Source organism: Acanthaster planci, linkage group LG01, assembly GCF_054643075.1.
Source record: "Acanthaster planci isolate LZ-2023a linkage group LG01, COTS_SCS, whole genome shotgun sequence".
NCBI lineage: Eukaryota > Metazoa > Echinodermata > Asteroidea > Valvatida > Acanthasteridae > Acanthaster > Acanthaster planci.
Genome location: NC_141777.1, coordinates 2,628,500 through 2,651,444, shown reverse-complemented (window position 1 = coordinate 2,651,444; position 22,945 = coordinate 2,628,500). Strand labels below are relative to the sequence as shown.

Below are 22,945 nucleotides of genomic sequence, written 5' to 3'. Positions count from 1 at the left end.
CTTGCCCAAAGCATTGTACGTCACGGTGGCTGAGCGATCAACTCTGTTTGGTTAGCGTCCACCTGGCACGGCCCAATGTACATATATTTGGCTGGGAGGGCACACCTGGGATAACTTGCTGAAGTATTGGGAACACGATCGGTAGCATGGGTTCCAAGGAGAATTTCCTCCTGGTCCTGTTCTTGCTTGTGCTTTTGCGCTCTTCCAGCGGACAAGAAAGATCAGAAGATGAAAGACTGGACGATGAAAGGCCAGCCGAGCAGGGCCCACGCCCAGCATTGGGAGATACCGGGTTTGACATTGACCATTTCGCTGTGGACATCGAAGATCCATTCGGCAGGGGCGAGTGGCGAGATGAACACGACGAACAATTTCGCGAGGATGACGAGGGGCACGAAGGAGGAGATCATGTTGGTGAGGATCACGGTGGCGAGGACCACGGTGAGGAGGATCACGGTAGTGAGGACCACGGTGATGAGGATCACGGTGGTGAGGATCACGGTGGCGATGATGGTGATGAAGATGGTGATGGAAGCGATGATGATGACGGTGATGAATTCTTTGACGAATTCTTCCCTGCTCCCGGTGTCATCATCAACGACTTCACCTTCGACGACGCTGTCAACATCTTTGGAGACGCCGCCCGCGCCGACACGATTCTCCAATCCGTCGGCGTCGTCTGCGAGAACAGGAACGCAATCGGCATCGAGCTCCCGCCCGAGGTGGACGACGTATGCGGCCTGGTCGAGACTGCGCTGGACAATAATCAACCCATAACCGGTGTTGAAGAGTTCTGCGACGATCTGTTCAACGAGCTCTCGGAAGGAGGGGACGACGGTGGCGACTCACGTAAAAAGAGGAACGTTGAGGAGGGCGAAGAGGAAGGAGAAGAAAGGGAGAGGGGGAGGGAATATCAAGAAGACGGATTTCCATTCTTTGGTGAGGCGCTGTCCATGAGGTTTCATAGTGAGTTTGGGTACGATTTTCTTGACAAGGACGAATACTGCAACGCCCTGGAAGATTTCATCGCCCGAGATGACCGTCCAGTGAAAGAGATTATGGACAATATAGTGCGTACAGTAATTAGTGTCGCCTTAGACCTATGGTCTCCTCAGTGCTTCTTTTATAATGGTTCCGGAGAGGATTGGGGTTCCTACAGCGGCTCCAGTGGAAGCATGAGGTTTGGTTCTAGCAGTGGCTCCAGTGGAAGCATGAGGTTTGGTTCTAGCAGTGGCTCCAGTGGAAGCATGAGTTTGGGTTCTAGCAGCGGCTCCAGTGGAAGCATGAGTTCGGATTCCAAAAGCGGCTCCAGTGGAAGCATGAGTTCGGATTCCAAAAGCGGCTCCAGTGGAAGCATGAGTTTGGGTTCCAGCAGCGGCGCCAGTGGAAGCATGAGTTCGGATTCCAAAAGCGGCTCCAGTGGAAGCATGAGTTCGGATTCCAAAAGCGGCTCCAGTGGAAGCATGAGTTTGGGTTCCAGCAGCGGCGCCAGTGGAAGCATGAGTTCGGATTCCAAAAGCGGCTCCAGTGGAAGCATGAGTTTCGGTTCTAGCAGTGGATCCAGCGGAGATATGAGTTCGGAGTCCGGCAGTAGCTGGAATGGAAATTGGGGCTCGGATTTCAACAGTAGTTGGAACGAAAATTGGAGTTCGCATCATCTCGATCCTCTTGGCTACCTATTCGCCTTGATCGGTGGCTATGACAGCATGGGCGAGCTCTGTCAGCACGTGGTCGTCCATGACTTCAACCAGACTTATGTTCCCGAAGACCTGGTTAACAACATAACAAATAACTTGATTGAGATTGCCTACAATGAAGATGAATGTCTTCGGGTCGGGGAAATCATTTTTGAGGAACTTTTCGAAGGGGAAGCATCGGATTTGAATATGACGGCGGAGATGTGCAGCGTACTGGTGAGTGCCTTTGGCGCCAACGTGACGGATAATGTCTTCATTGTCGAACAGGATATTATTGACTACATTTTTGGGCTTAGGGAAATGTACAATTATTCGGCAGAGCCTCCATCCAGGTCCTCTGACGAAAGTTTAGAAGAACTGGAAGGGTTTAGCTTGACTCTCGGAGCCAACACCACCGATGAGTTACTGCTACGATGGTATTCAGTCTTCGACCCGTCCGAAATGGGACCTTATGCTGTAATCGAGTACCTCCGGCCAGATCTGCTGATACAACTTTACGGCCGTATGTACAATGCACGGAACAGTCGAGAAGCATTCAAGCTGCTGTGCGATTCTCTGTCACCGGCTATACGCGGCCCGGACTTGAATGAAATGTGCAAGGAGGCGTCTCATCAGAGCTTCGATCGGGTGAGGGAAGTGTGCAGTTACTGGGGTTATTACGGGCTCGCAGAACTGTTTGACTGGGATGCGTATTGGGAGGTGTTTTATCTCGACTGGTATCTGGAAGAGTGGGACCGTAATGAGAACGAAACTCGCTTTTGGTTCATGGAGGAGATCCGTTGGCCCATCTTGGAAGAGTTTGATCTATACTGGAGTCCTTTCCCCATTTGCCGGTTCTTTGGGGAAGAAATTGTGAAAACTCCGAGTCAGGTCCAGGATGATGTATACAGAGCACTTGAAAGAGTTGTACTCCGATCTTTTAATTCGTTAATCGACGAGCCCTGCCGACGTATCAAAGAAAACCGCTCCTCAGACTTTGTGGAAAATTTTGGGGATGATCACCCGGAACCTCGGAGCATCAAAGACTACGTGCTGGCTATGTATACGTATATGGGCGGGTTCAGTTCACCGCTGGCTTTTTGCACAAGCCTATACGATATCACCGAGAATCTTTGGGAAATCCAACCCGACCAGGTACGGGGATTACTCGACACCATGAAAGCGAATCTGGAGTTGGTTGCCACCGATGAAGAAACCTGCGGAGAATTCGTCACAGTTCTGACTGACCTGGATGCGGAGTTTTCAATCTCAGATTGGACTGGTTTCACCGATGCCGACACGTTCTGTGTCGCATTGGTTGATGCTGCCGAGGGCGACGGCCCGTCGGTCCAGTGGTCCAGCTTGGTGGACATGGCTTTGAACATCGAACCTGCCAGCTCCTCATCAGAGCTGCCACCGGGATTTCTGCTGGAAGAAGTCCCTGTCAAGATCGTTCTGGCCTCCCTGGGAGTCATATGGAATAGCGGCACCGTGATCGAAGGGATGGCCATCGTTTGTAACAACATGGTTCCCCTTTTGGCAGAGCTCACCGATCTTTCGAAGGGTGAAATCAACGAGATGTGCGGCGCTCTCTCCGATTCAGACATCAAAATTGTCCAGCGAAAGTGCGAAGCTGTCCTCACCCCTTACTTTTACGGCGAACATTACCCAACAGCAGGCATGGCCGAACTCGACGGCGAAGCTTTGCTCGAAGTCATGAAAGACACCCTTGGTTGGGAAAGCTTTGATCAGGAAGGCGTCTGTCCGGGCGTCGAATCTCTCCTGAACGCTGACTTCGGCTTTGTCGATTTATTCGTCACCATGATGGAAGGGATCCTTCCCTACATCGGTACGGAGAGCGCGCTGCCGTTCTGTCACAATAAGGAGCAGATCAAGGCATTCTGGCAAGGGACAGGTCCGTTCTACGATGAGTCCAGATCTGATTACGACGAGCGGCTACGGGAAGCACCCAAACCAGACATAGAATATGATCTCCTGGACTCCATCCTGGGAGTGGCCACGGGTATGGGCAGTATCGACAGCATCTGCGATGATTTAATGGAGGCCGATGAAGACGGGGAGACGTCGGCGTTCTACAGCCGGGTCATCGATGGGGTGTTCGGCCTGGTCAACAACGTGGACCGTTGCACGGTGGCGGCTGAGACCATGTTGAATCTTCTCCTGCCGGAGTTAGATATCTCCAGCAGTTCTGAGAGTAGCTCGCTGGTGCCCTGGGCCGATCCAATCTACTGGGCAACCGGACTGAGAACGCCAAAGGCAGTTTGCACCAAGATTGTACAGTCGTTCACCGGCCAGCAAGCAGGTATTTTAGATTGGATTATTCTTCTATTCTAATGGGCATATTGTCAGTTTAATAAGTACTTTCTGTTCAGACAGATTTAGCAATTAGATCAACAGTACTAATCAGAAAGTTACTAACAAGTACTCAAATGGAAATTGTCTTTTACCATAATTCAACGATAAATAAGGTCACAATTCTTAAAAACAAAATTGAGATTAAGACTTTGTAATTTTGAAAAGAAATGGGATAGGATAAATTATTAGTTGATTCACATATATTTATTATGACAGTTTATTTAATACTTACATTTCCTTTCATGTTGTATCCTCTGCTTTCAGAGAGATGCCGTGGCATCGTTGATTGTGCTGGTATCTGCAATGGCAATTCGAGAGAGGACTGCGCCGGAGTGTGCAACGGTGGAGCCACCTATGACTGCGCCGGCGCCTGCAACGGGGGCGCCTTCATCAACAACTGCACCGAGTGCGTCGGCGGTCGGACGGGCCGAGCCGTCACCTTCGGTATGGATAAATGCGGCCTTTGCCGCAAGGCGCCTGGCTACCGCAAGACTTGGGACTGTCACGGGGAGTGTGACGGCTCGGCCGAGGTTGATCGCTGCGGTCAGTGTGTCGGTAAGCTGAAGCTCCTTTTTCAGTCCGCAGGATAAATAAAAGGGATCGGATGTTCCTGACTGCAAAGCGAAAGTGAAACCTCTTAGAACGTCAACATATCCATGAGAATAAGCAATTAGTAATTAATAAACTATCACAAAAGCAATTTCTGTCAAATTTGTTTTGGTGGTTTTTTTGTTTGTTTCGTTCTATATTTCTTGTTTAACATTTGAAAAAATAATCAGATTCTTTGTCGTCATGGCACGGTACAGTAAATTTAGCCTGATCGTGAGATATTCCTTCCATTTGCTGACTTTATTTAATTTGACCTTTTTGGTCACCGTGAATCCAACCCTTTTTTTTCTCCGCAAAGGTGGAACGACCGGGTTAAGCCTCGACACCAATGCCGGCCGGTTGGACTGCCGGGAGGTTTGCGACGGTGGCTGGGTGGCAGACACCTGCAATTACTGCGAGCCACCGGCCAAACAGGGCGTGGTGTACGACGGTGGCAGCAAGTACAAGGACTGTACCGGCGGCTGCATCCGTCCCGGCGCACCGCGGGCTGAGGAGAACGACTGCGGTGTGTGCTGGGGTGGCAGTACGGGAGTGCTGGAGACTGAAGGGGTGAACGTTTGCGGACAGTGTGAGAGCAGTTCCGTTGCTGATGTTATGTCGTGTGCTGGATGCGACGGCGTTCCTGCAAGGTAGGCCTACATGATAGCAACAGTGAAGAGCACGCTTATAGCGGAGTCATTTGACATTTCCCTCGACTTTCTTCATGCAGTGTTGAAAAACCTCATCACTGAAAATCTTTAAGTTTTAGACTTGTAACATTACATGTACCTTGAAAATAAATGCTGTCAAACATTATTTTCTGAACAACTCCAGCGTCACGATATCTTAAAAGGTGTTCATTCTGCCGAAATAGAATGTCATTGGAGCGTTGCAGCGGTTACGTTAACTCAAGATTTATGAACGAAAAATGTTGAGAGGAGCTTGATAAAAGTTCATTTACTTTGGAACTGGAGGAGAGAAGTTGTCAATCAATCAAATTGCCAATCCTTAAACATCCTTTCAAATTACTTACCTTAAATCGTTCATGAACATGCCATGTCCAGTATAAATTTGGATATTAATTACAATTAGGAATGATATTCGATTTGATCAGTTAGGGGGTATCAGGTACAACTCTTTGATGGACAGTACTGGTGTTGTACCGGTATTTTCCCATTACTTGATAGCTACAGAGTGATGTGCCTACACAAAGGCACACAATTGTGGTGTTAAAAACAAGAAGCAGATATAGGGGTCCCAAAGCAACGCTGATAATTCCCTCAAATGGTTACACACCCATGAATTCTCTCATAGCATATAGATTCGCGAACAATTTTGCGATATTTTTTTAAAAGAATGTCTAAATTTTGATGTTTCAGTGGCGTTGAATACGACGCGTGTGGAGTTTGCGGAGGTGACGGTACCGACTGTGTCGCCGTCGGGCTGGTGATTCCCAACATCGTTCCCAACGTCCAAACAAGGGTAACTATCTAAACTTCGCTAGTCATCCACTGCCCTGACATGGCTCTGGGAAGGACAAACCATGATGTCTGTCAGCACTCAATGGGGAGACCACAATAATTAGGGTCATTACTTCGACGTGCGCGGGACACGTGCAAATACTTACATTGATTAGGACAGGAAGTAACCCACAGTGCTTTGCTGGTCCGTAGTTATGACGTATTTCTTTCGCAGACTTCGTTTTGAATCGAATTTTGCCCTTCCCGGTGCCCAGTGCGGGCGATGGGAGACTAGCGAATAACTTAATTAATAAACGTATTTTTTTTTATAAACAGTTGGTCCGGTTGCGCCAGAGTATAGCCGGAAGAGTTTTCTTAACGATATTAATGATCAGAGTGATTTTTGAGATATTTGTGTGAAGAACACTGAAAATAATTTGGGTGGAGATGCAAAGTGTTTGTAGACCAACCTCAGGAATATTTTCATGAAACACTGATCAGGAACAAGCTGATAACGTTATATTTGGGATTCTTGTCACAGTGCTGATTTCTTGACCCTCCAAAGTCCCTGAAGATTATAGACGGGCAAAAATGAATTGTTTGTGTACGTGTGTGCCTGCTCATTCAATGGTGGTCGTTCTTGGCATTGGTCAGCGCATTTATGCAGGCATTGAGTAATGCGTTTAGAAAACAGAGACAATATTTGAACTCATTATTCTCCAGCTGAGTTATTATCTTAAAACATTTCAGTGTTGCCCGACAGCGCAGTTTAAGTAGATGTCGTTTCCACTTTTTACACTTCAAGTTTATTTGGGTTATTAACGTGTCTTGATTGACAAAGGAATGAAGTCACTGTTGTCAAAAGAACGGATCGATCGAGGTCGTTGACTTTCACGATAGAGATAATCCAGAATGCTCCACACTGCTCCCTTCGTTCTTGAGAAAGTTTGTTGCCGAGCGAAATTCGTTGACGGCTGTGGTGGCTCTTCGTGGGTCAAAATAGCCAGGCAACATATCAGCGAATCGATTCGTTTCGCTGTTTTATCAAAAGACCCCTAATGAACCTGTGAGAGAGCTGAAATCGATTTCCGATCATAGCAGGGAACTATATGCCATGGTAAAATCTCCAGGGAAAAACACTCGGCAGTTTCTGTCTACATTTCGGACAGAAGGCCCCACGGGCGAAGGAACGGGGGGGGGAGTTCCAGTGCCCCCCCCCCCCGAAAATATAGTGGGGGCCGCGGCCCCTGAAAAGTTCTGTAATTTGCATTCTCAGAGGGGAAGTTATAGAGTGGATAGTATTTGTCACAGTGTGGGATAATTTTACTTAGATCACATTGGAAAATGGAAATTTTAATATTCACTTTCAATCCTGTCCCTCCCGCGCCCAATGCATCGACGAGTCCCATTTCGCGCAGTACGCAAGCGAGCCGCATTGCAGGCTGTGTCGATGCCCGAAACAGGCTTCTAGAACTCACGGCTAGGTCTATTTTCTCGGTGTCTCCGCGTACTTCCAATGGAGCTATTAAAGCCATAGCCCTAGCTCTAGACAACAGATTCGGGTGCAGCTGGTCCCCTTGTCTACATTATTTTAATTTCTTCCTGTTATTTCTACCCTCCTGCGGCTCCACTACAGTCTCCACGTAGAAATAAATCCCACAATGACACACCCTGGAATAAACATGTGTTTTTTTTTGGAGATCACCCAAAGTTTATTCCCAAAATCAATCTATATGAGAGAACGTCTCTGAATGGGAAAGAACCACCACATCTTGGCCAAAAATTGAAATATATCCACAAGCTTCTTTCGTTGAATGTTTTAATAACTGAGGCAAAGTAAGATTGTGTTCACTCTGACCACTCATTTTTGGGGGTTTCCTCAAGTAAATAAAGTTTTAATGAAACACATTCCCGTACTATTTTAAACTTAAAGCTTGTGCATGTCATCAAGTCTGTGATGGCATCTGACGCAAAGCTTTAACATCACAGCTGGTGTGTGCAAAAAAAATTGAAGAATTTTTTTCTTTTCTTAAAATGAAAACTCCACTAAAGAGTGTTTAGACTTTCCAATACTTATTTTAAGGTGACCACCATTTCCTTCGGCAAAATTTGGGCTCTTGATTTTTGTTACGTTTAATACTTCTGTGAGACACTTTTCCTGTTACGAGTTTACAAAACATTACCTTCATAATGTGCAGTTTAAGATGTGTCATTTTTTGAAAATTTAATTATAACATCAGATCTTATAATATTTAACTTATTGGACTCCCCAAAAGAGATTTCATTTTCTGACCCCCCCGGTTGAATCATCTTCCTACGTGCCTTCGTTTGGGCAGGAAATCTCTATTTGAAACTATGGCTTAGTTTCCTTGACAGCCAACTTCAACTTCACTTTTTCTGAGCGGAATTTTTCAGGAGAATGGAATTAATCTTCCAAAAGCGCTCTTGAAATCAAGTGTCAAGATAATCAAGCCCAAGTATACGTAAACACCCGCAGCACGACATTAAACCACTCGTGTCATTTCATTTAAGAAGTCAATGAAAATTGAAAAACCTATCTTTTTAACAGTACAGCAAACATTAAACACTTTTATCTCAAGTCAATTACTGGATTAACCCAAAGCCCGATAGCACGCGATAACTTAACAAAAAAAAGGAGATCGAAATTAGTTTTTAATGTGGATTTGGTTTGAATTTTTAAAGAATAATTTTCAATGAAAAATGAAATAAACAACTCAAGCACACTCTGATAAAAGGTGACATCTCTCTTAGATTAGCAATTGCGAATTTGAGGAAAATTTACTGTTTTCTTTTTTCAAGGTCCGCGTGGCCGGGGCAGGTTTCTCCGCTGGAGCCTTGTTGACTTGCCTCTTTACTCTGAACGGACAGACAACAGAGGGCGCTGCCACTCGCATCGACACAACAATTTTGTTGTGTGATGTTCCTGCCTTGACACCCGGTAAGGACACTGCAAAACTAGTTTGTCAAAAGGGACGTTCACCCTCTCATCTGTAGGGCATCATTCCAAGACAGTAGAAACAACAATTTTGTTATAACCTGCCTTTAGATTTTAGGACACTTGTGGTTGTACATTTTTCCTTTTAAATGAGTGAGTGATTCACTCATTTTTGGAAACAGGTCAACTCGTACCTTGGACAACTCTAGCCCAAGACTTGGGGGGGGGGCAGTCTACTGGACTACCTTGGGCCCACAACGGTCAATCCAAAAAGTAGATACTCCGTAAAAACGCCTTTTATGAATACCATTGATGACCATTGATGTATTAATATGGGCGATTTCTAGTGTGTAGTTTTCACTGTAGAAGTGCATGAAATTTTGGTTCGTTTTGGATGTCTTCACATCGCCCATTCGTTTCTTAGCGATTAACTTCCTATCATTTGACCGATGCCAAATACAGTCGGGATCTGTTTCGTCTGGGAACCAGACACCGTTATTACGTAGGTCTCCAGAGCATGAAATTGCCAAAGAATGTTGATGAATGCCAACCGAAATATGTACGATGCATAGGATTGAGTGTGAACTCGTTGCCAGAGTGTGGCGTGCATTTGCTCATCCAATCCCCATTCTGCGCAGCGATGATGCACCACCCATGAAAATACCTGACAGCGGCTGTTTTCGACAAATTCATTGCATTCTCGCATACACACAAGGCTTTATTATGAGTGATACACAGTCGCTGATAAAACAGCAATTCGGATCACAGTCTATAACGCTGTCTGGTTCCCAGACCAAACAGATCCTGACTGTGTTTGGCATTGGTCAAACGACTGGGAGTTAATCGCTGTAGTAAACGATGTGAAGACGAACAAATTGAAACCAAAATCTGATGAACAATACAATTGATGTCCAAATGTTAATTAAAAGAGGCAATTGTAAGAGTCCTAGTAATACTTGGACTAGGACTCTTACTAGGACTAATCATAGGTCTCATACAAAATTGTAAATTCTATTTTTAATACATCAGATTCAGTCATGGCAGTGCAATTTGCCCTTTCAAACTCAAGTCTTCCGTCTAGGGATAACAATAGGTCTGGAAATTCAATTGAATGGATTTTCAAGTGCTAAATCTTGAGTCCTATTAATAAAATACATTTTTAAAAACAAATCTGTAACTTCGAGTACTTGTTAACTATCTCTGCCTGTCTAGATGGCAGCACAAATGAATACTTTGGTTACCAATTTGCTAGTTTAACCTTTGACCTCTTGCCATGCCTTCAGGTGACTACGCTGTGGGAGTTCGTCGTAACAGTGATCTGCCTTCAGAAATCACTTCAACCCTCCGAGTCTTCCAAGGTAAACAGTGCCAATCTTTGATCCATATGACAAATACCTGGGTTGAACACTTCCAAATTGAATGATTTCTGCAGGTGTTACATCAGTTGGATAGAGGGATGGCAGCAGATAAAGTTTTCAAACAACGCTGTTGTATTTTTAAAGAAAATCTTCAAAATGACGTGTTCCCTTCTTCCAAATAATATTCAAGAATTGAGGAAATAGCTCTTCACATAAGTTGCCTTGGCCAAATGAAACAAACTATTCTGTAACAATTTGCAGAGGAAATGAATGTGAGAAATAAACCCAGGAATTCCCTTTGAGGGTACTAGTTTATTAAACAGCCTTGGTGTGAAAGGTTGGTTAATCAGATTCAGTGTCAATTAACCAATTACAATTGTCTTACTGTACAGGCTGCTCATATGAGTAATCCAATTCATGAGTGGTGCACCACGCTTTTAAATGTGGATGAAAGAATCAATGCTGTTTTTTCCTGTTGCAGATGTTGAAGTTGTTGAAATATCGCCAACAACTTTTACTGTTAATCGGTCCCTTGAGACTGTGGAAATCACCGTTACTGTGGCAACTGGAGGCTTGGCCTCCTTGAGGGCTTATTCAGAAGAGTGGAACGTTATACCGACGCTCACAGTGCTTTTGGATAATGGTATGCATACCAGCCTTTGGGTATTTTTAGAGTTTGACAAATTCTTTTTTTTTCAAACCCTACTCATGTGTTTGGCTGGTTGTAAGTGTTAGACGGGACCAGGCGAATGGACACTGACAATGCCCAAGCCAAAGAAGAGGGACGTGTCAGAGTCCACTTTCTGGTCTTTTAGAATGTTTGGTCTTTTTTTGGTAAGACTAGCCAATAAATATTTGTTTACATTTACGAATACCTTTTGAGTCACAAATTAAAACAAGTTTTACAAGTTATAAGTTTACAGTGATTTTGTTCAAGAGTTTTATTTCTTTTTTTCAAACACCCCCAAGGCATGCTATGGTATGTTCCCTTTATGAGCAGTGATAAACAATCTCCTTATATGGATATTAGCATGTGCATGGCGCATACTGCTTGAGGTGATTCACATGGCCAGTAAATACTTTATAAATCATTTGAGAGTGGCCATGTGACAGGCTCTTGACCAATAGGAGTGGCTTAACTGTCTTTGGTATTCATGAATAAAATAAAAGGTTCGTCTGATTTTCTGCCTCTAGATTATCACCCAAATTATGTGTAAAATTGATCCAGATATCTTTGTTTCTGTTTTACCTGCTTAGGTTTCTTGAGGTCGTTTGGCACCTTTGAGTCAGATGAGACTATGTCTTTCCTTCTCGGAATGCCTTACAATTCGGGCTACGGAGTGGTTGTTCCATCGGTTAATGGTGGGGCAACGGCTCTTGGTGAATACAGCGTCAATGGCTATGCATACTTCCAGGCACCAACACTTGAGAGGATCCAATTTTCAGACACGGGTGAGTCAATAAAGGGTCCATGTAGTTTAATTTTTCAATGTCGTTCTTTTGAATGCTCCTTTGTCTCCTCTTTAACTAGGGCAAGAGTGTGATGTCGTTCATGGTAGAAGCCTCACAGCAATGTTGCCATCATTTTTTGGTGAAAAGTATAGAAAATGTACAATGTGTTTAAAAAGTCCCATATTTAATGTGATTACCCAAACAAAAAAGATATGTCAGACAGTTTTCTTACATCTAAGGAGGGGGAGAAAGTTACCACAGGAAACTCTTCTGAGTTTCATTCAAATCTTGGATTTTAAGAACACCTCAGGCAGTTTGACTAGGAACCTTGCTGAATTTTCAAACTTCTGCTTTGTAGGAAACTGACCACACTCTGCAATTTAACACTCAAGGAATATTGAGTCCCTTGAATAATCTAAGCCGGTGGCTTACATCTTTCCTCAGCCCCCGCATAATGATTTCCCAACTCCTGACCGATATTTGTAAGATAGCAACTGGGGTTAGTCTCATGAAGCTGCTACAAAGCAGAGAAATCTGCCAAGCATGATAAGTATTTTCTTCGCAAAAGCGGGGTACCAGTCAAAATGTAATACCCTGTATATATCTCATGACTGTCTCTCTGCTGATTTTGCCTTAGCACATCAATTAGCTTACCAGTATTGTTTGCCCACCAGCTCCATGAAATAAGGTTCCGATTGGTTTGTTTCATAGTGCCTTGAGAACATTTATCCCATCATGTAGCATATGTAGATGATTATGTTTTGGGGAATCTGTTTCTTATTAACCCTCCCTCCTTCCTGACTCTTTCTATTTCTGACTGACACTCTAATAGGGGCGAGCCTGCTAGTGACCTTTGACATGCCGGTGGACTACGAGAATCTGCGCTCGTGCAAGCAGATCTTCACGTCCACCCAGTCGCTGGGGCAGGGAGCCCTCTGCCTGTGGCTCTATCCGACTGCCATGCTGATCCTGATTGGCAGAGGCAGCAACCTGGTGGAAATTGGTGAGAACTTTGTCAAACCTAGGTGCCACCGAACGTCAAATGTTGGACCTTTTTTGCATTTTTTCCCATGTGAAACTTTGTTTTCTGTCAATTGTTCGAGTTAAACTGTCTTGAAAGTGCATGTGCACTTGACTATAGAAATGTGTTTGTGGCATATACTCTTTGCTGTTTAGCAGACCGGATTTAGAAAATTGGAGGAGTTGAATAAGTTGGAGTGCTGTTACTGTTTGTCTAAAGCATTCCTTTTGTGGTATTTCTTTTCAGTAAGTCACTTACTTAATATTATTGCAGATTTAATTGAAATTTTGAGCAAAATGACAAAGATTTGTGCCATTAAAAACTAGTTTTGCCAGCGAGCAGGAACTTCTGAATGGAATGAGTTTGCATGATGTTGTCGTGGCAACATCAATTGGTATTGTTTGATTTGGGAAAAATTTTTCATTAATATTAAGGATACCTAGGTACCTTATCCGTACAAGAAACCAGTCCCCAATTTCCAACATACCCAGAAATATACTGGCCTTGTTCCACCATACAAGTGGTGATGTATGGAAATTCTACACAAAATATGTTAACAGGGATATGCGACAAGTTTCCATGCTGAAAAGAAAGTCCAGTTGGCACATGGCTAAATAGAAGTCATTTGTTGCACCTGTGTATATGATTTCCCTTGCTCCACGGATATGAGACAATCTGTACATATTATGTTCACTTTTCCAAAGTGTTACCAAGCATACTCATAAAAGTGGTTTGCATTTCACAAGGGCCCAATTATATTCATGTCTGCATTATATCCCCAAGTTTGAGCCAAACTTATACTGTTGGTGTGTTTCCACAAATCCAGGCTCCCCGTTGATTGTCAAGCCTGAAGCCCTGAAGGCCTTCCGCCAAGACTTTTCCTATGCCGTGGAGTCCAAGTCCTACTACGCCCAGCCTCCAAATAATCCTGTCCAGCCCGAGGCGGTAGTGACTGGTCCCCCCAAGCTGCCAAGCTGTGGGAACATCCGGATTGATGCCCGGCGGTCTACGGGTAGCGGTGGGCGTGCCATGTCTTACTACTGGGAGGTGGAGAGTACCGGGAGCACGACGTCCTTAGACAACGCTCTGAATGACATCAACAGTGAGTAATTGGCCAGCTATCTCTCCAGTTCTTTGCGGTAGGCTGGGGTTTTGTCATCCGTCAAATTCAACTCTTGTGGAACTTACCCTCAACTCCTAGGCTGTCCTTGCCAGGCACCCTTTGCATTCTTCCCAAATCCTCCAATGTACAGGAAACCAGTGGTGAGAGTTATTGACTGTAATTACCGAATCGAACTGGATAGAGTCAGACTCAAGTAACAATTTATTCAGCTTGAAACTTGACTTCCAAACAAAGGACTTGTCTCTAGATTTAAAAGAATATTACTTGGGACTTGACTTGAAATTGACTTGATGACATTCTAACTTTTGTTGAAAAAATATCCAAGTATGAAATGTACCTACATGTACATATGTGATTTTCTGTGCCAAAAAGCAAAACATCAATTTTTAAAATACTCATGTTCTATCATTAGAATGTTATGTTATGGTGACATCTCACAATCCAGCCAACTACTGACATCCCCTCATTCTCCTAACTCCCCTGCCTCCCACAGCCAACAGTCCATCTCCTTCACTTGCACTGGACGGTGACCTGATGGACGCTGACACCGATTACGTCTTCACTGTCAACGTCACCAACTTCCTGGGCGGCTGGGACGTGGCCTCACTGACTGTCCACCGCACGGGCATCGCTGCCCCAGAGGTCAAGATCCTGTCCAGTGGGGTGGACCTCACCTCAGTCCGTGTGTCCAACAGGTAAGAGTAAAATGACCGACAAAAATATTCATACTGCACGCAATTAGCGCAAACGTGTAGTTTACAGACTTCTTTTATAGGGCATATACCTGAATTTTCGTCTATCTGTTTACCTGATCTGTGTTTGTTTGTGTTTTTTCTTGACTTTGTTTTCCAGATTGTTATTGACTTTCTGTTTGTCGTACTTATTAAATCTTTACCTTTGATATGGTTTGCTGAAATGAAAGGTATTTGTCTTTCTTGTTGTTCTTAAATAAGCCGTCTTGTATATTTGAATTTGCTAAGTAGAATTTTAAAGTAATGTAGCAGATGAAAGTATTATTTGTTGGGCTTTTCACGGCAAGCAACATTCTCTTGCTTAAATTGTACACTGACTCAGTTGGGGGAAAAATCACAGGCCAAAGTTTCAGGCAGTATAGTTATGGTTCTCGACTCATCCAAGGAGACCCATTGTTTGCGTGGCGCTACACCCACGCACATGTCCTTAGAACTTGAGGCACACACTTGGCAAGTCTGAACATCCTATTTGGAGGTACGTTTGGTGCTTATGCCGCCTGCCCACACGCGTGGCGCCAACGCAGTAACAGCTTCCAATTTTGGTCACCAAGTTAATCAATGTACAATGAAATTTGTTTGGATTAGGAAGGTTGGCACGGTGGCTGTAGCATTGAGGTAAAGGTTCTCTTCTCTCACTTACAAAAAAGAGATTTTGCAAACCTTCATCACACGTGTACAACCTGCAATCGTTTTTGTGCAACATGGTTTGAAAAATTCCCATCCAACATATTCAAAATTGGCCTGAAATCTGTATTCCCTCCCGTCTATCTCCTTTACAGCTTTGAGCTGACTGCGCAAGTCAAGTTCTACTCAGAGTGTGTGCCACCAGGCGAGACCCTGTTTGAGTGGTCTGTCAATAATACCGACGTTGCCCTAAACCTCAAGACCCAGTACACCAGGTCTCTCAATGTGCCAGCCTACTCCTTGCCAGGTACTCCTTGACCTGGATCTTGTCTCGTTTTTGCAGTAGCATTTCAAGTTGCAATTGACGGAAGCTTCAAAGATTAATTTTTAAAGAGAGTCATAAAAAGTGTGAAATATCAATTCACCTCCAGGGCCATTCCACAGTACTTGTCAGTGGGCACCAAACATCAGAAAGTGTGACGCATGGGGCTGTGTATTCCCTTTTGAGGGGAAATTACCAAGACTTCGCATTAAATTTGTTTTTTATGTTGACAACTTAATTTGCATGGTGTTTTGTGCCTTCTGTTTTTTATTTTTTTTTGAAAACTGCTGCCAGAAATTTTTTTTTCCACCAAATTAGATAGAAATGGAGTGGTGTCCTTGTTATTTCCACAACCAGTTTATTTAAAATGCTCTAATCTATTCTAGAAGAGTTTAGCAAATGTTATAACAATATGTTTGGTCCAGTTCTACCCCATCTGGCAAGGTTCCAAATGTCACAAAATGTAACTGGGCATCCTCTTTGAAAGGCCATCATTATGAAGACGTTCAAGTACATAAAGAAAAGATTGCAAGATCTCATGCAAGTTGATTTTTCTAAAGCTAGCCTGCTATCTGCATGGGAAAATTTTTAGAGGTTATTCCAAACAATCAGTGCTGGGAGAATTTTATTGTTACATTTCCAGATACGCCAATGTGATGTAACCGTCCCGAAATACTGAACAATACAACACACAAAATGAATTTGTCAAGTAAGTCTCCAGTGTGGGCTTGCTTCCCTAAACCTGCTAGCTGAAAGAAAATATGGAAAAATATGTTCTGGGCTCAAGATCCTTGGCCACGCCCCGAGGAGTGAAAGAGTTGACGCAGATACATTTTTTCGGTTCTTTTTTCCTAATAGCTGGTGAGGATCTGACCTTCACTGTGCGCGTCTACAAGTCCAGCAACCCATCGGCCTACGTGGAAGCCTCCATTGGAGCCACCACAGTCTCCTCTCCCTTGGTGGCCGTCATCCGCGGCCCCTCGGAGCTGACCATTGGCAGGGACAGCGGAGAGGTGGTGCTGGATGGGTCACTGTCCTACGACCCCGACGCGGAGGCACGAGATTGGGAGTACGAGTGGCTGTGCGTGCAGGTCAGATTTTAGGAGCTGGCTTCTGACTGCATTTTGTTTTCAGCGGTCACTAGGCAACATTTTACCATTAGCTATGATTCCACGGCAATTTCTCTGGGGAGTATCCTTATTTTTTTCTGGTATTTAACTTTCAACGGTTATCAAACCCTGTGCAAAGTAGTAGGATGTGGTTCGTATCATCCTTAACCCCTCAAACTTCCCATTGGGTTTTGAAGGATCGGAGTTACAGTTCTGTTGTGCTCAGATGCTTGTGGATTTGTGTACATTCTGTTGCAAATTGGGTTATCAGCGTTCCACACCACATACACAAGCTGACAAGTGAGCACAAGTGGTGTGTCCTTTAGTAGTTTTGACATATAACAGTCACCATCTTCACTTCCTGCAGAATTCCCTCTGCAAATACAAAGATCAAAGCCCATACCTTCAAAGTCACGATGTCATCGCAGAGTGTAATTTTAATAAGTAACCGGTTGAATGAAAAGTAGCATGGTTTTAGGATTCGAACCTGTAACCACTTAAACACAGTAACAGTGCTCTATCAGCTGAACTGTCCGGTTCTCTTTTGCTTGAAAACCACCATCAAGTCTTCACGGCTTACATGCTTGAATGCTGGTACAGGTTGACATGATAGTAGGGTTTGAATCCAACTTAGAGTTGCTTTATTCAATTTGAAATTTCTCCTTTTATGATTCAACAGCAGTAAGTGTAGATGATCCTGATAATAGGTTGGATGTTGCCTTCCAAATCAATTTTTGATGACTAACTGCTGACAGTAAAGGTCGATTCGCCTCCAGTTAGGCCTTAATAGCTTCGTATATTTCCAAAAGATTTTTGACTTGCACCTTACAGACTGACGACAACAGTGCCTGCTGGTCCTACGATCCCTCGAGCATCGGTACCCTCATCAACAATGGTTCCAACATCGATGGCGCTTATCTCAGGTTTGATGCCCTGAGCCTGCAAGCTGACAAGTCCTACACCTTCACCCTGGTGGCATCCAAAGAGGCACGGTCAGCCACGGCGTCTGTCTACATATCTGCTGTCAACGGTAACCCGCCCAAGGTATGCTGCCAAAGATGGTGGGAGTTGGTAGCCATCATATAATCAGTGTAGTGAACCAGTTACCATGAGTTGTTGGGTTCTTCTTCAAAGAACAGAATATTACTCTGGGACCTTGGGCAATAGTCGTGATGTTTGAGTCAGTGTTTTAAACTGCTAAAGTTTACAAAATCATGGAAATTAGTCAGCAAATAGATGGCTGCGGTCCATTGTAGTGAATAAGTTCAAAGAGAGTTTTGTAGTGTATGTCATTTTTGACATACTTTTGCAGTCATGCTAAGGGATTTAGTCAAACCTGTCGATGTTGTTGTTTTCTGTAACTGAAAGTGTTACTCTGTCAGTTCACGTTTGTGATAAAAGTTTTGCTGATATCTAGTCAGTGTTTATCATTCATTTCACAAGAATTTCAATACTGCTGCAGTCCGTATGAAAGACTTGTGATAGCTTGTTGGTGGTAATACCAGATCTGACCAAATGAGTAGGGACTTTCATAGAACGTACTATGCAGCAGTCCAGGCTGACTACTGGACCAGTTATTCAAAGGTTTCCCCCTCCCTTTCTGTCACATTGAAATCCCAATCATTCCCCTGGGGATACCCTATTGTTCTCTGCCTTTCAGATTGAGATCCCGCCCAGGTCGGACAACGGCGAAGTGAAGGATAACCGGCCGTTCTTCTTGAGTGCCATCATCAGACACTCCACAGATCTGGCAAACGTTACGTGGGAAACTACAGACACTGATTCAGGTAAATGTGCAACTATGGTGAGATTTCCCCCACCCCCAAGTAGACAGTTATTACCTGATTTGACTGATCTCAGAAGAAACAGTTGTACTAATCTTTGGTGTACAGTGCTGATACCAACATGTCTTGATAATTGTGTGTGGCTTTCAGAGAAATGAGAGATGTCCTGCGTTTCCAGAATTTCAATTTGAAAAAGAAATTCAATGCAGTAGGTCATGTTCACATATGTTAACATACAAATCAAATTTCCTTCCAACTTGCTTGGTGCACACTCACATCCCTCAATAACACGGATCTCCAGTGTCTCAGCAGCTGTGGTCAAAATGCAATTTCGTGCGATGAGCGCTCACTTGAGTTTCATCCAGTTGTTGCGGAAATTTGCTGACAAGCTTCACCCGTGCTTTCTAGCCCCAGATCTGGCCGCTGTTCGAGATGAAATTATATTGGTGCAGCCTCTGAACGTCACCATGTGACCACTTGTTTGTTCAATCTGGTTCGGCTGGTTCTTGTTTTCAGGATATGGTTTCCTTGATTTTGACGAGACTTCCAACTTGCTGGTGCCCGCCACTGTCTTCCCGATGGGAAATGGAGTGTCAGCAGCTCTTCTGGTGGTCAAAGACGGTAAGTCCAAGTCTTGAACGCAACTAATTCAGACCTACTAGGAACGGCCCGGTAGTGACGCTGCCAAGTCTGCAAGTCACAAATGAAAATTGCCCGCTGTTACTCAGGGCGGATCCAGGATTTTTCAGAAAGGGCGACACAAACTTGGAGGGTGAAATGCGAGCATGCCGTGCTAAGCCCAAAGTCACAACATAATACACTGGAGTCAACTCAATTCACTGTCATGCAGGCAGTGGGGGGGGGGATCCAGGTTTGACCCCCCCCAAATCGGCCAATACTGAAACACAAATGTAGTCTTTGTTAATTACAGTTTTCTAAAAAGCGAAATGAAATAAATGCTTGCAACTGTAACTTGATTGATTGATGGTCGGTTGGACGGTTGATTTTTTTATCCCTCACACTTTGCTTTCCCTTGTATCATTTGCTGTGTGCAGGTGTGGTCAGCAGGGGTACGTCCTATTCCATCCGAATTAACGCTACCACCATCGATGGACAGGTCAATTCCGTCAAGACCTACATCAGCGTGCTGTCCGGCCCGACATCCTGTGACTTCGTCCTGCCGGACAATTACACTGAGTTTGAGGAGGTAAAGTCTTCGTTTTACTCCATGCTGTTCTCCACGAGGGGTTTTGGAAGGGTGGGCTTCCCCGCCAAAGGCCAGTTTTTGTGCTTGGCCCGAAAGTGTACGCGAGCGAAACTTTGAACTGATCAAATTGCTGCAAATGCGCAAAGTTTAACACATTTTAGCACGAACTGAATTTTGACGCCAATGAAATTGGCTTCAATTTTCATGCACCTGAAGTATAAGTCACCCGTAGGCTTTTTATTCCGCCCCGCTCAAGGTCTGCCGTCTTTCAAATTTTTACTGCTCTGCTGTGTTTGTATCTCCCCCACCACATCATGGCTGACAATGGAGGGGACAGTAACTTCATGAATTCTTCATCTTTGCAAGATATAATGACCGCAATTTAACAATAGTTTCCACTTATGCCACACCTATCACATTGGTTGGAGGCCAAGATTGACTTTACCATAGCAGAATTTGCTATTTGAAGTTACCTCAAGCTATCCCTAGTGAAATAACCAAACACCATATGCTGGCATTGTGGGTTGAACTGCATAATGCAGTTGACCAATGTACATTTACCTCGTTTTTCTGAAGCCAAAACTCTTGAATGGCATGTCGTTTCTCTTTTTGTACCTTCAGGTGACCTTCAGCATTGAGAATTGTGTGTCCACTGCCGAGCCTTTGCAGTACCAGCTTCATGTGGTCAAGGAGGACGGCAGCGTAGCGGCCTTCAAGGACACCACACCGGAGCCCACGTTCACCTCGGTGGGAGCCCCTCGATTGTCTGGCTCCAACATCCGTAACTACGTCATGAAGGTAGAAACAAGAACAGGTCCCAAGCAGACAGCCGTGGGACAGAAATTTGTTTGATTATTAATGCAACGTTAGGTTGCAGAAACGTTTAAATGGCAGATTAAAGTACCTTTTAAGAGCATTGTTCTGCTAACTTTTTAAAATTTAAACTATAAGATCCTCAGAATTAGATCAGATTGGTTGATTTTAGATCAAACCTCTAGAAGTCGATTAAATTGCTTGGTTGACCAAATGTTCCTTCACTGCCTTATCTCCAAGGGTGCCAAGGGAAAGCAGTTTGTCAGTCAAACAAAGTAAATAAAAAAAGTGTATCTGCATTTTTGCAACCGGTAAATTACTGAAGAGAAAGTCAAGGAAGACAGGCCCAAACCCTGTCCATCAGTGAATATCAAACAAACACAGAGTTTCATTGCTTGGGAGATGCTTTCTGCATGAAACAGATGTAATCCCAGTAAGCTTGGAGGTCAAGTTGTAAAGTAGGTCGCTGAGTTTGAGTTCTAGTAAAATAAGCTTGGTTATTTCTAACTTTTCTTTTTTTGAGACAAATTGTATTTGATGCTTCCCACCCCTCTGGCAAACATCAAACTTGGGCATCACTCAACCCAAACACAAGATGTAAGACACTACCATCAGCAATATCTATGGCACTGTTCTCTGTTGCATCTTGTCTGGAATCAGTTGGTAATCAGTTGCTCTGAACATAGTCTATATCTTCTAGATAGAACTGTTTGGCTCAGTCGGAAGAATCAGAGTCAACTTAACGTCAGTCATATCCAAACCTCGGTGTCGCATCTCAAGTCTGTGCAAACATGGGAACTTGGCAAAATCTCCAAGGCCTCTGTTGTCCTCAGGTTTCAAGTTTTGGATCTCAAAACTGAAGTAGATGTCAAGGGATTTTTTCTTAATTTTCAGTACCCGGTGTCAGCGACTAAGTCATTTTTCTCCCCTTGGTAACAGGTATGTGATTCCAACGACATCTGCTCTGTCTACGAAGGCAATGTCACTGTCCTTGAGAAGGTGACCTTCACAGAAGCTGAGGTCACAGCCTATATCTCGGATCAGGTCGACACTCCCAAATTTGCCGGTGAGTGGTTGCACAGCTTTTTCCAAGCCTTTTTCTGTCTGCCATGCTCAAGTTTTCGGAAACAGTCAATGATTTTTGTTTGATTTTGGTCTTTAAGATTTTCCACCTTTTGCTCCTTGAAAAACAGAATAAGTTGAATACTTTCACCCAGATTTTAACAAAGCATGGATTTTCATGAAACCAAACTTAGTTTGAAACTACACAACCTGTTTTCTTTTTCTTGAAAAACAGGTGATTTTTCGTTGGCCTTGACCAACCTGAATATGGTGTCTGACCGGGGCCTGGTCAGCAGACGTAGGCGTCGGACGGCGGCTGAAGACTCCACGTCCACCACCACCACAGACCAGCTGGAATTGATCCAACTGACCATCGACGAGACTGTCATGACACCCAGCCGGGCACAGCTATTGCTGGACCAGACAGAGTCTGTTGACCCGACCACCATGGTGCTAGCCGACCAAAGTAAGACAATTCTTTGCAATTTATTTTTGCTTTTATTTTGCTTGGTAATAGAAACGACAGTACCAGTGCAGTCATGCACTGGGGCTTTCCCCTGAGCGGTAGGATTTCTTGGGATTTGTCCAGATTGAAGGATACGTGGCCCCCCAAAAATCTGGATTTTCAGAAGCCAATCATTGACAGGGTAGCACAGCTAGGGTGAGATGTCTGAGGGGCCCCATGAGGGTTGCACTTGTTTTTTTGAGGGGAGACCAAAAGCAGATGATCTGCGGCTTGTTCATAGGTTTTACTCATTTCAAAATTTCAAATGGGGGGACGGACCAGGGAGGGAAGGGGCTTGTGCCCCACCGTGCTTGCCCATGGTGATGCCACTTCGTTCAGGTCTTGTCACGTTTTTGCACATTTTGTAAAACGTAAGGGAAAGCATTTCTCGATTCTAGCCAGTTTGGAGAGAACTTGTGCCCTCTCAGCTTCCAAAATCTCAAAAATGCTATTAAATTCTTGGATAAAATAAAGATTTGTTTTGTATTCAACAAAACAAAATGGTCACTGGTGCCACCTATATGTATGTAATTGACCTCTGACCTCCATCCAAACCATGTTTGGTCATAACCAAGATCTAAAAGGAGTCTGAACCCCTTGTCAAACATCCATGCAGTGGATAATGTCAATCAGGATCTTCCGCTAAGCTATTTTAAGGGCCACTGTCCCAAGATCTATGCAAGCTATTTCCACTTGAGATTTTTCTTTTCTCAATTGATAACATCAAAATTCAGATCAACCACAGACAAAGCAACGC

The 22,945-nt window shown here is 44.1% G+C and overlaps 1 protein-coding gene across 2 annotated transcripts in view; it reads left to right on the top strand.

The window, feature by feature from the left end:
- Positions 1-22,945, top strand: part of LOC110974195 (uncharacterized) — a 31,002-nt gene continuing 8,057 nt past the window's right edge. The window contains exons 1-21 of one of the 2 annotated variants that reach the window (XM_087142006.1): positions 1-1,180; positions 1,253-3,999; positions 4,317-4,607; positions 4,960-5,290; positions 6,020-6,122; positions 8,921-9,059; positions 10,340-10,414; positions 10,896-11,057; positions 11,672-11,866; positions 12,699-12,869; positions 13,714-13,989; positions 14,504-14,705; positions 15,542-15,693; positions 16,567-16,799; positions 17,649-17,861; positions 18,478-18,604; positions 19,118-19,222; positions 19,657-19,808; positions 20,430-20,606; positions 21,561-21,687; positions 21,919-22,149. In XM_087142006.1, the coding sequence (XP_086998132.1) occupies positions 147-1,180; positions 1,253-3,999; positions 4,317-4,607; positions 4,960-5,290; positions 6,020-6,122; positions 8,921-9,059; positions 10,340-10,414; positions 10,896-11,057; positions 11,672-11,866; positions 12,699-12,869; positions 13,714-13,989; positions 14,504-14,705; positions 15,542-15,693; positions 16,567-16,799; positions 17,649-17,861; positions 18,478-18,604; positions 19,118-19,222; positions 19,657-19,808; positions 20,430-20,606; positions 21,561-21,687; positions 21,919-22,149 (7,243 nt within the window). In that variant the 5' untranslated portion in view covers positions 1-146. Of the gene's footprint in view, positions 4,000-4,316; positions 4,608-4,959; positions 5,291-6,019; positions 6,123-8,920; positions 9,060-10,339; positions 10,415-10,895; positions 11,058-11,671; positions 11,867-12,698; positions 12,870-13,713; positions 13,990-14,503; positions 14,706-15,541; positions 15,694-16,566; positions 16,800-17,648; positions 17,862-18,477; positions 18,605-19,117; positions 19,223-19,656; positions 19,809-20,429; positions 20,607-21,560; positions 21,688-21,918; positions 22,150-22,945 lie in introns of both variants that reach the window. The other variant, XM_022225653.2, reaches the window with a different exon arrangement.